Source organism: Oryctolagus cuniculus, chromosome 2 (genome assembly GCF_964237555.1).
Source record: "Oryctolagus cuniculus chromosome 2, mOryCun1.1, whole genome shotgun sequence".
Lineage (NCBI taxonomy): Eukaryota > Metazoa > Chordata > Mammalia > Lagomorpha > Leporidae > Oryctolagus > Oryctolagus cuniculus.
The window spans coordinates 99,457,768-99,472,120 of record NC_091433.1 but is presented as its reverse complement, the minus strand read 5'-3'; the positions used below and the strand labels follow the sequence as shown (position 1 = coordinate 99,472,120).

At 52.3% G+C, this 14,353-nt stretch overlaps 1 protein-coding gene across 1 annotated transcript in view; it reads left to right on the top strand.

Annotated features, from left to right (window-relative positions):
- The window catches only part of SH3RF3 (SH3 domain containing ring finger 3), a 334,282-nt gene that overhangs the window by 284,921 nt on the left and 35,008 nt on the right, over positions 1-14,353 (top strand). The window contains exon 7 of the mRNA XM_008252855.4: positions 3,497-3,750. Within this exon, the coding sequence (XP_008251077.2) occupies positions 3,497-3,750 (254 nt within the window). The remainder of the gene's footprint in view (positions 1-3,496; positions 3,751-14,353) is intronic.

Below are 14,353 nucleotides of genomic sequence, written 5' to 3'. Positions count from 1 at the left end.
TACAAAACCTCTCTATTTATTACTTTCATAAAACAAAAAAAAAAGTCATTTTAAAAACTCACCAAAGAGGTAACCAGGGATTATCGGAAGATTTTCCACCACACTGAGGGGTCTAGCACCAAGTTTCAGTCCAGACAGTCTCGCCCGTGGAAGCCCCCAGCAGGCACAGCAGTAATTAAACAGAAGGCAAGTCCCTGGGGTTTCCATGGCAAACCCTGGCTCAAGACTGCTGTGAGACAGACTTAATATCAGCCAGACCTTGCTCCGAGCGCTGGGCTGATCCATGCTTTTCACAGCTGTTAGCAGGCGATGGGAGGATGGCTGCTTTCCCGGTGCCTCTGTCCTGAGACCCACAGGGTGTCCAGGGACAAGGGTTAAAGGCCCCTTGACTCGGTGACCCTCGGCAAAGAGAAGCTGGGGAAGCAAGCCGCGAGAGGCTTCGGGGAATGCACGGGGCACTGCTGGTGGTGGGAGCTGTCCCCGGGCCACCTGTGCTTCTTCATAGGTGTGCAATGGCGTCCCCAAGGCATGTGACCCAGGGCTCTGGGCTGGCTTTTGCAGTCTGGGACATGGCTTGGCCTTAAAGCTGCTGGAGTCTCTCTGAGTGCTTTGAGGAACACAGGTGCAGCTGGCCAGCACCGAGGCAGGGCGCCCTCGCCCCTCTCTGCCCAGACTGTGGCGGGACTTCAGCAGGTGTCCAGGGCACCTCAGCCTGACATTGACACTGGCATCCTTTACCCAACACAGCTAAACCCCTGGCTGGACTCTGGCTGTGGAGGGAGTGACCCTGGCCCTTGGGGCTACCCACATACCCCATCAAGTCTGGAATGCCTCCCCACCCCTTCTTCCTGCTGGATTAGGTCCGACACATCCTTCAGGGTCCTGTGTCCACTTGCTGTGGACAGTCTTGCCCAGCCTCCGCTTCCCCACGCCTCTGCCTGAATGGCGTGTCAGCACGTGCCACTCATTGTGGTCCACTACAGGTGTGTGGAGCCCCCTCACTTGCCAGCCCCTGGCCACAGTGTCCATGTCCGGCTTTGTACCCTTGGCTCCTTGCCTACTATTTGCTTATACTAGGTGCCTCTAAACGCAGGATGAGTAAGGAAGTAAGTGAAATCTGATAGTTCCAGTCAAAAGCTTACCTCGAGAACTCTCTACCCTGCCGCTAGTGTAGCAAGAGTTTCAGTTCATAAAAATGGAGCTCCTGAGGCCCCCCTTGGGTGTCTGGCTGCAGCCATGCTTGGGCCCCTCCTCAGTTGCTTTTTGGTCTTTTTTTTTTTTTTTTTTTTTTTGGACAAGCAGAGCAGGCAGAGTGGACAGTGAGAGAGAGACAGGGAGAAAGGTCTTCCTTTTACCCCGTTGGTTCGCCCTCCAATGGCTGCTGCGGCTGGCGCACTGCGCTGATCTGATGGCAGGAGCCAGGTGCTTCTCCTGGTCTCCCATGGGGTGCAGGGCCCAAGCACTTGGGCCATCCTCCACTGCACTCCCAGGCCACAGCAGAGAGCTGGCCTGGAAGAGGGGCAACTGGGACAGAATCTGGCGCCCCGACTGGGACTAGAACCCGGTGTGCCGGCGCCGCAGGTGGAGGATTAGCCTAGTGAGCCGCGGCGCCGGCCTACTTTTTGGTCTTTTGCCAGGTGCATTTTGTGAAGAAGCTCAGTGCTAGGGAGAAGGGAAAGTCACTCTGGATCTGACCCTGTTGTGGTATCAGCAGCCCCGCCGAGAAGAAACCAGCAGGTGCCCCTCGTCAGTATCTCACACGTGGGCCCGTGCCCCACCCTGAAGCAGAAAGGCTGGCCTTGGACTTTAGTCATGGGAGTAGAGGACTGTCCCCTCCCCGGCGCTGCCCCAGGACACAACACCTTCTCGAAGCCTCAGTGTTTTCTAGGGAAATTGTCAACGCCACCGGGCAGATATGCTGAGCCTCCTAGGGTCAGCGGTCCGAGGGCTGGGCAGAGACCAGACGTGGAGGCACCCTGCTTAGAGTCCCGTGCAGCCTGGGGAGGTTCAGAATTCATTTAAAAACAGGTGGAGGCACCGGGGGTGTGGTTGTCACTAAGGAAGTAAGGATTCACTGTTAAAAAAAATACCCTGACCTGCAGAGGGAGGGGCTTATGGCTGTCACCGAGGCCGGTGTCTGCTGCCTTCCAAACTGTGACTATGGCCTTGCAAATAAGTGGCCTTGCAAAACATATGAGCCCGCTCTCTTGCTTTTTTAAAAAAATTAATTAATTAATTTGAGAAGCCAAAAGACAGAGAGCTTCCATTTGCTAGTTCATTCCCCCAAATGCCCACGACACCCTCAGTTGGGACTGAAGCCAGGAGCCAGAAACTCAATCCAGGTCTCACACATGGGTGACAGACACCCAATTACTTGAGTCATCCCTGCTCTCTCTGAGGGAAGAAAAAAAAAAAACAACTGGAGTTAGGAGCCAAAGCTAAGACATACACCCAAGCACTCCAATGTGGCCTATGGGCATCTTGACCGCTAGGCTAGATGTCTGTCCTGGTCTTTAGAAATGACCCCCGTAGGTGGAGGAGAACTCCAACAGGGAGCGAGTGTGATTTGCTGGTTCCTGGCGGTGGGTGTCCTGCACCAGGCCAGTTCTGAGGAGAGACAGTGCTTCCCCCGTAACCCCCGGCAGGCCGGTCCATCCTGGGAGACCCCTCTCCCCTCAGCCATCGTGTAGAAGCCCCCACTGGGCACTGCAGCCTTGGAGGTCTTCCCTGCTGGAGGTTCTAGCCCTGGGGTTCAGGACACAGGGGCCACCTGGCCCAGGAGAGAGGGGCCAGCCAGAGCTGTGAATGCTGCTGTCTCAGAGGGCCAGGACGGAGGTTCCCAGCTCCTGGGCTGATGGACACAGCCATGTTAGAAGGAAGCAGGGCAGCGGCCCTGGTGCAGCGGGCTTGCTTAATCGGGAGCATTCTCCTGCTCTTTTATTTTTTATAATTTTTATAAAGATTTATTTGTATTTATTTCAAAGAGTTACAGAGAGAGACAGAGAGAGAGAGGTCTTCCATCCGCTGGTTCACTCCCCACATGGCTACAACGGCCGGAGCTGAGCTGATCCAAAGTCAGGAGCCAGGAGCTTCTGGGTCTCCCACATGGGTGCAGGAGCCCAAGGACCTGGGCCATCTTCCACTGCTCTCCCAGGCCACAGCAGAGAGCTGGATCGGAAGAGGAGCAGCCGGGACTCGAACATCAGGCCAGGGCTCTAAGCCGTGTGCCAGAGCTCCGGCCCCTCTCCTGCTTCTTCAGCACTCTCTTGTACTCGGGCACCCTCACCCCTGCACCGTGAAGGCTCTGTTCAGCCGAGCTCTGGACGTGGCCCATTACTGGGTTGCCTTGGTGCTGCCTTAGGAATTTGGCCCAGGGCCACTTGGTCTTCATCTCTCAGAGCCCCAAGGTGAGAGCGGGCCAGGCCTTTGCCAGAGGCTGCGTGGCCTGGTTTCCTTTGCGCGCTGTCACCAGTGTGATTCTGTTTCATTTCCCTAGGGTTCCTGTAGGAGCGGCAGGGCCTCCCCGGAATAATGGGGTCGGAGGGTCTCCACTGGCCAAAGGGATGGCCACAACCATGCACCCCGGCGGTGGGAGCCTGAGCAGTCCGGCCACTGCCACCAGGCCCGCCCTGCCCCTCACCACGCCGCAGGCCCACGCCCAGCACCTGGCAGCCTCCCCACCGGCCGGCAGCTGCCTGCGGCACATGGCCCAGCCGACGGCCAGCCAGGCCCGGAGCACCATTCCAACAGGTATGGATGCAGATGCCTGGGGGGTGGGGGGGGCTCATCTGCTGGGAAGGTGAACAAGGGGGTTTGTGGGACACAGATCACAAGGCATGGCTTGGCCAGCCGCCGTCGGGTGAGCTGTGGGTCTCGGAAGTGTGCCTGGTGCACAGTGGTACCCTCCCTGGCAGGAGGCCGGCGGGCACCAACAGTGTCTCCCGCAGTCCGGAGACCATGGCTGGCTGCACAGATCCTCTTACTAGCGCTCAGGGTCTCCCGGGGGGACAGCAGCTCACGGGACAGGCTGGTCCTGTGCACAGACTCCAGGGTCTCCTTCCTGGAGTGCTGTGAGGCTGGAAGGATTGATGGCTGATGCTCCCTTCATGGCAGCATTATCAATTGATAGACTGATGATTATCAATCAGTAGGCTGGTTTTCAGTTGACAGGCCAATACCAAGCAGAGTGACACGGCACACGCTCATTCTCCATGTCCCTCTCTCTCTGGTTCAGTCCTGCAGCTCCACCCCAGCAACTTAACCCAACACACACAGTCATTTCAGGGCCCTCCCTTGAGACACTAACAATGAGAGCCATTATGCCATGGCTTTGGGACTTCACCGTCGTGTGAGCTGGGGTGGCTAAGTCCTGTTCAAACTCAGCAGGAGGTGAGCACGTGTGCTGGGCTCTTAGCTCGAGCTGCTGAGCCCTGCTGCTGTCCGACTCACGGAACACTCTGGGAGCCTGCACGGAACCTTCCAGAACTGTAGTGCTGGCGACCCTGCCACTGCGCAGGGCAGGGGGGCATGACACAGAGCTCCTCTCCCACTCCAGCCCCGACCTCCCAGAAGCCGTCTCTCTCCCCTTCAACATGGTGTTTGAAAGGGCAACAAGGCCGGCGCCGTGGCTCAATAGGCTAATCCTCCACCTTGCGGCGCCGGCACACCGGGTTCTAGTCCCGGTCGGGGCGCCGGATTCTGTCCCGGTTGCCCCTCTTCCAGGCCAGCTCTCTGCTATGGCCAGGGAGTGCAGTGGAGGATGGCCCAGGTGCTTGGGCCCTGCACCCCATGGGAGACCAGGAGAAGCACCTGGACCCTGGCTCCTGCCATCGGATCAGCGCGGTGCGCCGGCTGCAGCGGCGGCCATTGGAGGGTGAACCAACGGCAAGGGAAGACCTTTCTCTCTCTGTCTCTCTCACTGTCCACTCTGTCTGTCAAAAAAAAAAAAAAAAAAGAAAGGGCAACAAGAGAGTGCAGGTTCTCTGGGGCGTTGGAAAGCGCTCAGCAGTAGGGGAACCAGCCGAGGACGGACCCACTGGAAGTGGCCAGCACAAAGTTGAGACAGCAGAGGCTGTGTTTTCTCCTCATCACTGCTGATGGAAGGAAAGCTGGGGGGTACCTGTGCCCCTCTCGAAACTCTCTGATCTCTGGTGCACCCATGTAGTGCTCTGACGTCTGCCTGCATGCCCCTGTGCCATTCTGGCGTACGTGGGACAGGCCGACTTGTTGGCAGACTTGAATTTCATGTCATTTAATGTCAGTGTTGTACAGCAGATACGATGTCCTGCTGGCCACACTGTCTCTGCTCTGGGACTCTCCCTGGCCATCAAGAAAGTGATGCCAGCCGGGTCAGGAGGGCTGCGGGTGCCAGTGGAGGGAGGGGTCAGATGGGACGTTGTAAAAGCATTGTAAGAGCATTGTAGCTGCTTTTACTAAGCTGTTAGAGAAAAGAAGCAGTCAGTGGATGAAAGTCGAAAGAATAAACAGGCATTGCCATCAAATGATCCAGAGGGCGGAAATCAGAGTTGTAAGCCGGGATACCACTTTATGGAATATTCCTGTGGCATCGTGTGGAGCACAGCTGGGGTGGGGCGGCTGGGTGCAGCAGGAGCCAGCTAGGGGAGGTGAGAGGCGATAGGGGCCTGGCCCCGTGGGGGCTGCAGCGGCCGCACAGGGCACTGAACTAGTCAGGGAGGCAGGTTGGGTCTGAGTGCGAGACAGCTGCGTGGGAGACTCAGGGAGACCGGGAGTCAGGTCCACAGCCCCGGGACTCCTGGGCTAGCCCAGGGACAAAGGCATCCCCGGCCTGGAAGACACCACAGGGGCACTGGTTCCTGGGGGAAGGCGAGGGCGTGTGGTTGAGAGGTGTGGTGGCCGTGGATTGTGCTGCGGGCCCCTGGCTGACTGGGGGCTCACATCCTTGCGTTAGGATTCCCAGTCACTGTAGTAAAAGCCAAGACCCTTTGTCCAGCATGCTCTGGAAGTGAGGTGCGGGTCCATGACCCCACCTGGCAACAGGGGCTCATTGTTCAGCAGACACAATGAGGAGGTGCCCTGTGGATCACTTTGGGGGAGCGGGGGCGAGGGCAGTGGAAATGCCCCCCCTTTTCAGGAGCAGCAGGGATGGGCTTTGCAAGCTGTGGGTCCAGCCTCATGTGGAGTGGTGTCCGCACCCAGCAGTGGTGGGGTTGGCCCTGTCTCATGTATTCTTTGCGGCTTGCATCAGCCTGGATGGAGTCCTCCGTGTTTGCACACCTGGCCTCCGGGACCCGGGGGTAAGAATGCGTTGCCTCTCCCACACTGCAGGAGTTCTGGAGGAGTACTCTGTGGTCCCAGATGCCCTGCTGCTGTTTGTTGTCACCTCCAACTAGGGTTGCAGCTGTCACAACAGGCAACACGCGTCTCCTTGGCCCCGGAGTACCAGGCAGGACCTGGGTTGCCAAAGGCCTGGGCCAGGTCTCTCTGGTCGTAGACACCCCATCCAGTAGGCCCGGTGTGCCCCATAACACTACGGGGAGTGGGCATCCCAGCAGGGCGCCATCTGCACAAATAGCCAGCCTGGTGACCTTACCCTGCCAAGCCGTGCTAGAAACTTTCCAACTGGGAGAAGAAAACGGAGCCCAGCCCGTCACCTCTCCCTCCATGCGATAACAAATGGCATCAAAAGACATTGGCGTGGCTGGGAGCAGTGCAGCACCGCGTCTCCGTTGTCCATCTCCATAGTAACCAGGATGGTGGGACATCAGTCTAATGTTACATGTGGGGAGAGGATGGCTAAACAGCTCCCCCAGGGCACCCCAGCCCAGTGCCTGTCCCCACGCCTTGGAGTCTTATCAGTAAATTGAATGCCCCTGAGTTCCCACCGCATTTTCCACTTCATTCTGCATTTGCAGAGAGGAAAAAAAACACTGTTGACAGCCTAAGCAATGGCTTGTTTGCTGCAGTAATTGCCCATTCCAAGCAGGCCCCCGCCCTGGGCCCTGGCTGTGGGGAGGCGTTTCAACACTATTCTCATCTCTAGCCAAAGTCAGGCAGCTTGACAAAGACTTAATTGCATTGGCCACAGCATCCAATATGATTTGCTGTCTGTGATTAATGTGACTCCTTCCTGCAGGGAACGAGCACCCCTGTAAACAGCCAGTGTTCCTTGCTTCCCCCATCAGTGGTTGGCAGGGCAGGAGCTCTGCACCGCCATGTTTGCATCAACAACGCAGCACCGGGAGAGAGCTGGATACTGGTCAGGATACTGTGAGAGCCTCGGAAGACAGAGAGCAGCCAGCCAGACCCTATTCCTGCCCCAGGGAGCAAGAAAGACGAGACAGCCCATTGTGCTAGTGTCTGCGTGCCATAGTAGGAAGAGCAGGCTGTTCAGTCGGAATGCGGAGAAAGGTGGGAGAGGGTGTGGCAGGGAGGGGCATGGGATGTTCACGACAGGAGGCGAGGACACCTGGGATCCCAAAGGGCACAAAGGAGTAGCAGACAGCACAGAAAGGAAGGTGTAGGCCCGTGAACCAGCTGTGGTGAGAAGGCCACGGTCCCCCTTCTCACAGCGGAGGCCAAGGCATGGAGGGACAGGGTCTGCTCTGTTGGTGACAGTTGGCCTTGAATCTGCAAGACGGATGGACCTCAGCGTGTGGCTGCGAGCCAAGTGTCGGGGGTAGAGGGAGGGGCCAGCACAGCCCCTGAGGCCAGCAGAGGCCTGTGCGTTTGGAAACAGAGCAGAGGGGAGGTGTGGTGAGCTGGTGAGGAAGGAGTGGGGAGGAACCTGTTCTATGTCAAGGGTCATGTGGATATTTATTACATTGCTCATGGGACCAAACGAAATATCAGTGTAAAACTGAGCCTGCTTAGATTTACTGAATTTTGGGTCGCACCTGTTGTTGCGTGGCAGGGCCAGAACGAATGATTTCATGGGCCTTATGCAGCCCACAGTCAAGATGTTCCCCATCTCTGCTTTCGACTATGTGAAGGGACCTAGGCTCTCACCTGGGTAGCGCACTATAGGGTTTTAAATAGTGGAGTCGGGTTTTTGTGTTTAAGGGATGGATCTAGACTCTTGCCTGGGGCCGAGGAGACACAATGAGGGCAGGATTTACTGTCCCACCTGAAGCAGACTTCAAAAGGATCAAACTTTCAATTAATTTGACTGTGTCCTGAACAAAACTCCAGAATATGTTTAGGAATAAAAACCATCCAGCTCTTAACCAACATCAAAAGTCACATTGGGGGCTGGCACTGTGGCACAGTGGGTTAAAACCCTGGCCTGAAGCGCCAGCATCCCATTTGGGTGCCGGTTCTGGTCCCAGCTGCTCCACTTCCAATCCAGCTCTCTGCTATGGCCTGGGAAAGCAGTGGAGGATGGCCCAAGTCCTTGGGCCCCTGCACCTGCATGGGAGACCCAGAAGAAGCTCCTGGCTCCTGGCTTCAGATCAGCGCAGCTCCAGCCGTTGCAGCCATGTGGGGAGTGAACCAGCGGATGGAAGACCTCTCTCTCTGTCTCTACCTCTCTCTGTAACTCCGTCTTCCAAATAAATAAATAAATCTTTTTTTTTTTTTTTTTTAGAGTTGTAAACAGAGAGAGAGACAGAGAGAAAAGTTTTCCTTCTGTTGGTTCACTCCCCAAATGGCCTCCACGGCTGGTGCTGCACCGATCCGAAGCCAGGAGCCAGGTGCTTCCTCCTGGTCTCTCATGTGGGTGGAGGGGCCCAAGCACTTGGGCCATCCTCCACTGCCCTCCCGGGCCACAGCAGAGAGCTGGACTGGAAGAGGAGCAACCAGGGCTAGAACCCGGTGCCCATATGGGATGCCGGTGCCGCAAGGCGGAGGATTAACCAAGTGAGCCATGGTGCAGGCACCAATAAAATAAATCTTTAAAAAAACAAACAAAAAGAAAAGTCACAGTGCTGATAGCCAACAAAAATTTACTAGACAGGCGAAGGAGCAGGAAGATATGGCCCAGTAGGAAGAGATCAGTCAATCAGAATTAGTAGACAAGACATTAAGACAGATATTCAAATTGCATTGCCTGTATTCAGAAAGGTAAATACAGAAATGGGAGATGTTGAAAAATACAATTCGAGCTCCTAGAAGTAAAAAGCAACAGTATGTGAGATCAAGAATACACTGAAGAGAATTAATGGAAGATTAGACATTCCTGAAGGAAAATATTAGTGAGCTTGAAGATGTAGCAATAGAAACTATAAAAAATGAACTCCACATTTCATCTTACAGATTCAAAACACATTTTTTTTTTACAGGCAGAGTGGAAAGTGAGAGAGAGAAAGGTCTTGCTTTGCCGTTGGTTCACCCTCCAATGGTCGCCACGGCCGGCACGCTGTGGCCGGCGTACCGCGCCCATCCGAAGGAAGGAGCCAGGTACTTCTCCTGGTCTCCCATGGGGTGCAGGACCCAAGCACTTGGGCCATCCTCCACTGCACTCCCTGGCCACAGCAGAGAGCTGGCCTGGAAGAGGGGCAACCGGGACAGAATCCGGCGCCCCAACCGGGACTAGAACCCGGTGTGCCGGCGCCGCAAGGCGGAGGATTAGCCTATTGAGCCACGGCGCTGGCTCCACATGTTCTTTTTAAGATGTATTTACTTATTTGAAAGGCAGAGATAAAGAGAGAAGGGGAGAGAGAGCAAGTGCTTCCATCCGCTGGTTCACTCCCCAAATAGCCACAATGGCTAGGGCTGGGCCAGGCCCAAGCCAGGAGCTTCTTCTGGGTCGCCCGCGTGGGTGTGAGGGCCCAATTACTTGGGGTGTGCCCTGCTGCTTTCCTACGTGCATTAGCAGGGAGCTGGATCAGAAGTGGAGCGGCCGAGACTCAAACCGGCACCCATATGGGATGCCTGCGTTGCAGATGGAGGCTTAACCTCCCATGCCACAGCACCGGGCCCTTTTTGAAAACATACAGAACACTTACCAAGACAGACCTCATTCTAGGTCATAATATCTAAATCTCAAAATACTTACAAGGTTTCAAGTCACACAAACTGCATTCCCTGACCACAAGAGTGTTGAATTAGAAGTTGGTAACACAAATAATAACAAATAACATACTCCATAATCACCTGTAGATTAAAGAATAAATCAAAAAGATGTTAGCATTTCCAGCTGAATGAATGAAGATAAATGCCTATCAGAATTTGTGGGATGGCAATAATGCAGCATTAGGGGAAATCCAGCACGAAATGCTCCCGTTGGAAAGCACAGACAAGTGTCAATCAATGACCTCCGCTTTCTTAAGAAAATAGGGTGAAAAGAGCAAACAGATTACAAAAGAAGTAGAAAAAGATCAATGAAATAGACAACAGAAAAGCAATAGAGGAAATCAGTTCAATCAAGAGGTGGTTCTTTGAGAATCAATAATAAAATTGATAAGCCTCTAGATGGATATACTAAAAAGGGAAAACACTGTTACCAATATCAGGGATAAGAGACGTGATCCCCCTGTAGCTTTTGCAAGATAATAAAGGATTATGATAGTAAATTCTTTATACTAATAAATTCAACCAATTAGATGAAATGAATGAAAAGTTATCAAACTTATCAAGGAAGAAATAATAATTGAAATAAGCCTATCTCTATTAAAGAAATTGAATTAGTAGGTAAAAACTTCCCACAAATAAAACTCAAGGCACAAATGATTTTGTTACCGGAGAAATTGCAGGGTTCTTGTCTTCGCACAAGAAAGAATTCAGGCGTGAGACAAAGAGTAGTGGGAGGTAAAATAGCAAGGTTTATTAGGGAAGGGACATCCGTAAGGATGGATGGGCACCCCTCCAGACAGAGCCTGAGAGACTGGGGGTGGGGGAATGAGGTTACATGATTGAGTAGAGAGATTACACCTGACCAGGCCAGGCGGGCGGCTCAGCAGAGAGGCAGAGGGCTGAGCACGATGTCCGGTTGAGGCTGAGGGTTTTTAAGGAGATGGGTCTCCGTCTTCACACATTTCCTCCTGAAACAAAGGATTTTATGGCTGTAAATACTAAGAAGCTCCTATCTGAGTTTTTCCTTGAAGGTATCAGACAGGAGGAAGCCTAGCTGGCCATCCTGGGTTCAGAGGAAGGGTGAGCAGGACCCCTAGAGAATGGGGATCCAGAGCAGGGTGTTTGAAATGCAGATACTGGGCTGCATCTGGGAGATTGTGGAAGATTTGTCAGCAGAAGGGGCAGGGACCTCCACCTGGCAGGTTATCAGGTAGAAGGGGGCAGGGCAGGATGGGAACACTGGGCTGCCCCTGAAGCATTATCGGGATAACTTTGAGATGTAGATGCATATGCTGGACATAGAAGTCTTCTCTGGAGGCCTTTGTCACACACACAGAAGCTCATAACTGACTTCCTGCCTAACAATTTCACTGGTTAAATTTACCAAATGGTGAAGGAAGAAATTATAAAAATTATATGGAATCGCTTTCAGAAAATTGAAAAGAAAGGAGAACACTTTCTGTTTCTTTCTATGAGATAGCGTTGCCCTAATACTAAAACCAGACAAAGACATTATAAGAAAATAAGACCAGAGATTAAATCCCTAAAAGAAAGTAAAAATTCCAACAAAATTTTAGCAAATCAAATACAGCAATAGATGAAAAAATCATATACCAAGTGTTGTTTATTCTAGGAAAAATAATATGATCATATTATTAAATGCAGAAAAAATGTTAACAAAATCAAACATCCATTTCTGACTTTTTCTTTTTTTTAAGATTTATTTATTTATTTGAAAGAATTGCACAGAGAGAGAAGGAGAAGCAGAGAGAGAGGTCTTCCATCCGCTGGTTCACTCCCCATTTGGCCGTAATGGCTGGAGCTGGGCTAATCCAAAGCCAGGAGCCAGGAGCTTCTTCCAGGTCTCCCATGCGGGTGCAGGGGGCTGGGGTCTTGTGCCATCTTCTACTGCTTTCCCAGGCCCTAGCAGAGAACTGGATCAGAAGTGGAGCAGCCGGGACTTGAAACGGCGCCCAAATGGGATGCTGGCCCTGCAAGCAGTGGCTTTACCTGCTACGCCACAGCGCTGACCCCTCTGACATTTTTAAAAAGTAAAGAATAGAGGTCAAATTTCTCAGTCTGATAAAGAGCATCTATGAATGGTGAAAGGTTGGAAACTTTTCCCCTGAGACCAGGAGTAGGCCCAGCAGATCCACCTCTGCCAATTCTATTTAATTTTGAGACAGAAGTCCTAACCAGGTAAGTGAGTGAAGAAAAAGAGATAAAAAAGCTTTCGAATTGAAAAGGAAAGTATGAAATATCTTTATTTGCAATGACATGGTCTTACCCATAAGAAACCCAAAGAATATTCACACACTCTGAAGACTGTTAGAGCTAGCAAGCTCATTCATGAAAGTTGCAGGATACAAGATCAATATACAAAAAATGTGTTTTATGAACAATCAGAAATTCACATGCTAAAAAACTGTACCAAATATAATAGCCCGCAAATGAAAATCACTTGGGTATAAGTCTGACAAAAGATAGAGAAGCCCTGTACACCGAAACTGCAAAACATTGCACAGAGAATCAAAAGAAGACACATGTAAGGAGAGAGAATGGGAGACTTAACATCCTTAAGATGCTTTTATTTAAAAAAAAAATTTATTTTTATTTATTTGAAAGAGAGTTACAGAGAGAGGTAGAGACAGGAGAGAGGTCTTCCGTCTGCTGGTTCATTCCCCAGTTGGCTGCAACGGCCAGAGCTGGGCCCATCTGGAGCCAGGAGCTTCCTCCAGGTCTCTCAGGCAGGCGCAGGGGCCCAAGGACTTGGGCCATCTTCCATTGCTATCCCAGGCCATAGCAGAGAGCTGGATTGGAAGAGGAGCATCCGGGACTAGAACCGGCGCCCATATATGATGCCAGTGCTTCAGGCCAGGGCTTTAACCCACTGCGCCACAGCACCAGCCCTGTTAAGATGCTTTTCTTAAAGTATTGACTCGGAGATGCAGTGGAGTACTAATCAAAACCCCACTCCACTTTTTAGAAATTGACAATCTGGATTTCAAGTCATATAAACATACAAAGGACCCAGAGCAGCCAATTTCAACAATTTTGAAAAAGAACAAGAGTGGAACATTTATTTCAAGGCTTAGTATAAGGCCTCAAGAGGAACATTGGTATAACGGTTTAGATGCTACTGGGACACCGGCATCTGGGTTCAAATCCCGGCTCTGCCCTCAATTCCAGCTTCCTATCATGTGTACCCTGGGAGGCAGCAGGTGATAGGTCATGTAGCTGAGTCCTTGTCACCCACGTGGGAGACTTGGATTTAGCTCCCAGCTTCTGGACAGCTGGGGAGTGAACCAGCAGACAGAATCAGTCTCCCTCTCGCTCTCATTCTCTCTCCCCCTCTTTCACTGTAATTCTGACTTTCAAATAAGTAAACTTTTTTTAAAGATAAAAAAGAAGATATAATTAGTGAAACTGGAAATTCCTACAAAGAAATTTACACAGAACAGAGATGAAAACTGTGGCAGGCAGTGTAAGCGTGGGAGGTTGAGTGCAGAGCCCCAGAGTGCCCCTCACAAGGTTTTCAGAACTGGAAAATAAGGGGGAGCGAGCATTCACTGGGAATTCTGCAGAGTGACAAAGGGCTCAGGGCCTCAGCCAGAAAGCACAGACAGTGTTGGATAGGAAGATAACTATAAATCCAAGCCTAAGTCGATGGTATTCAGACTCAGAGCAGCGAAGGTTAAGGAAGACATTGGCAGAGCTGCCAAAGAGCAAACACGGGGTACTTACAAAGGGAGAACTAGAAAGGCAAGAAGGAGCCAGCGTAGACACTATTTTTAAACCCTAGGTATAAAGAGAAGTGGGGAAAGTAGGTTCCATTTAAAACAAAACAATACAGAAGGATTCTTTCTTAAGTGGAGACTTAACTCAGTTAGGAAATGTTGGCGACAAAGTTAACAGAGGAGTGAATGCAGGAGAGCTCTCTGCTGTGGCCCGGGAGTGCAGTGGAGGATGGCCCAGGTTCTTGGGCCCTGCACCCGCATGGGAGACCAGGAGAAGCACCTGGCTCCTGGCTTCGGATCGCTGCAGCGCACTGGCCTTGGCGGCCATTTGGGGGTGAACCAGCGGAGGGAAGACCTTTTTCTCTGTCTCTCTCTCTCTCTCACTGTCTAACTCTGCCTGTCCAAAAAAAAAAAAAAAAAAATTACACAGTATGGCATAAGAGCTGCTGTGAGGGGGCTTGGGGCTGCAGAGAGGTGGGTGTGCCTTGAGGCCGGCTGGTGGGGCAGTCTGTCCAGCAGAGGGGTGAAGGTGAGTCTGAAACCCCTAGGGGTCTCCCCTCCGCTCTCAGGACCGCTCTGAGGCCAGCCAGCCTGAGTCTCAGGTGAGACAGCTCCTGGTGTGTGTG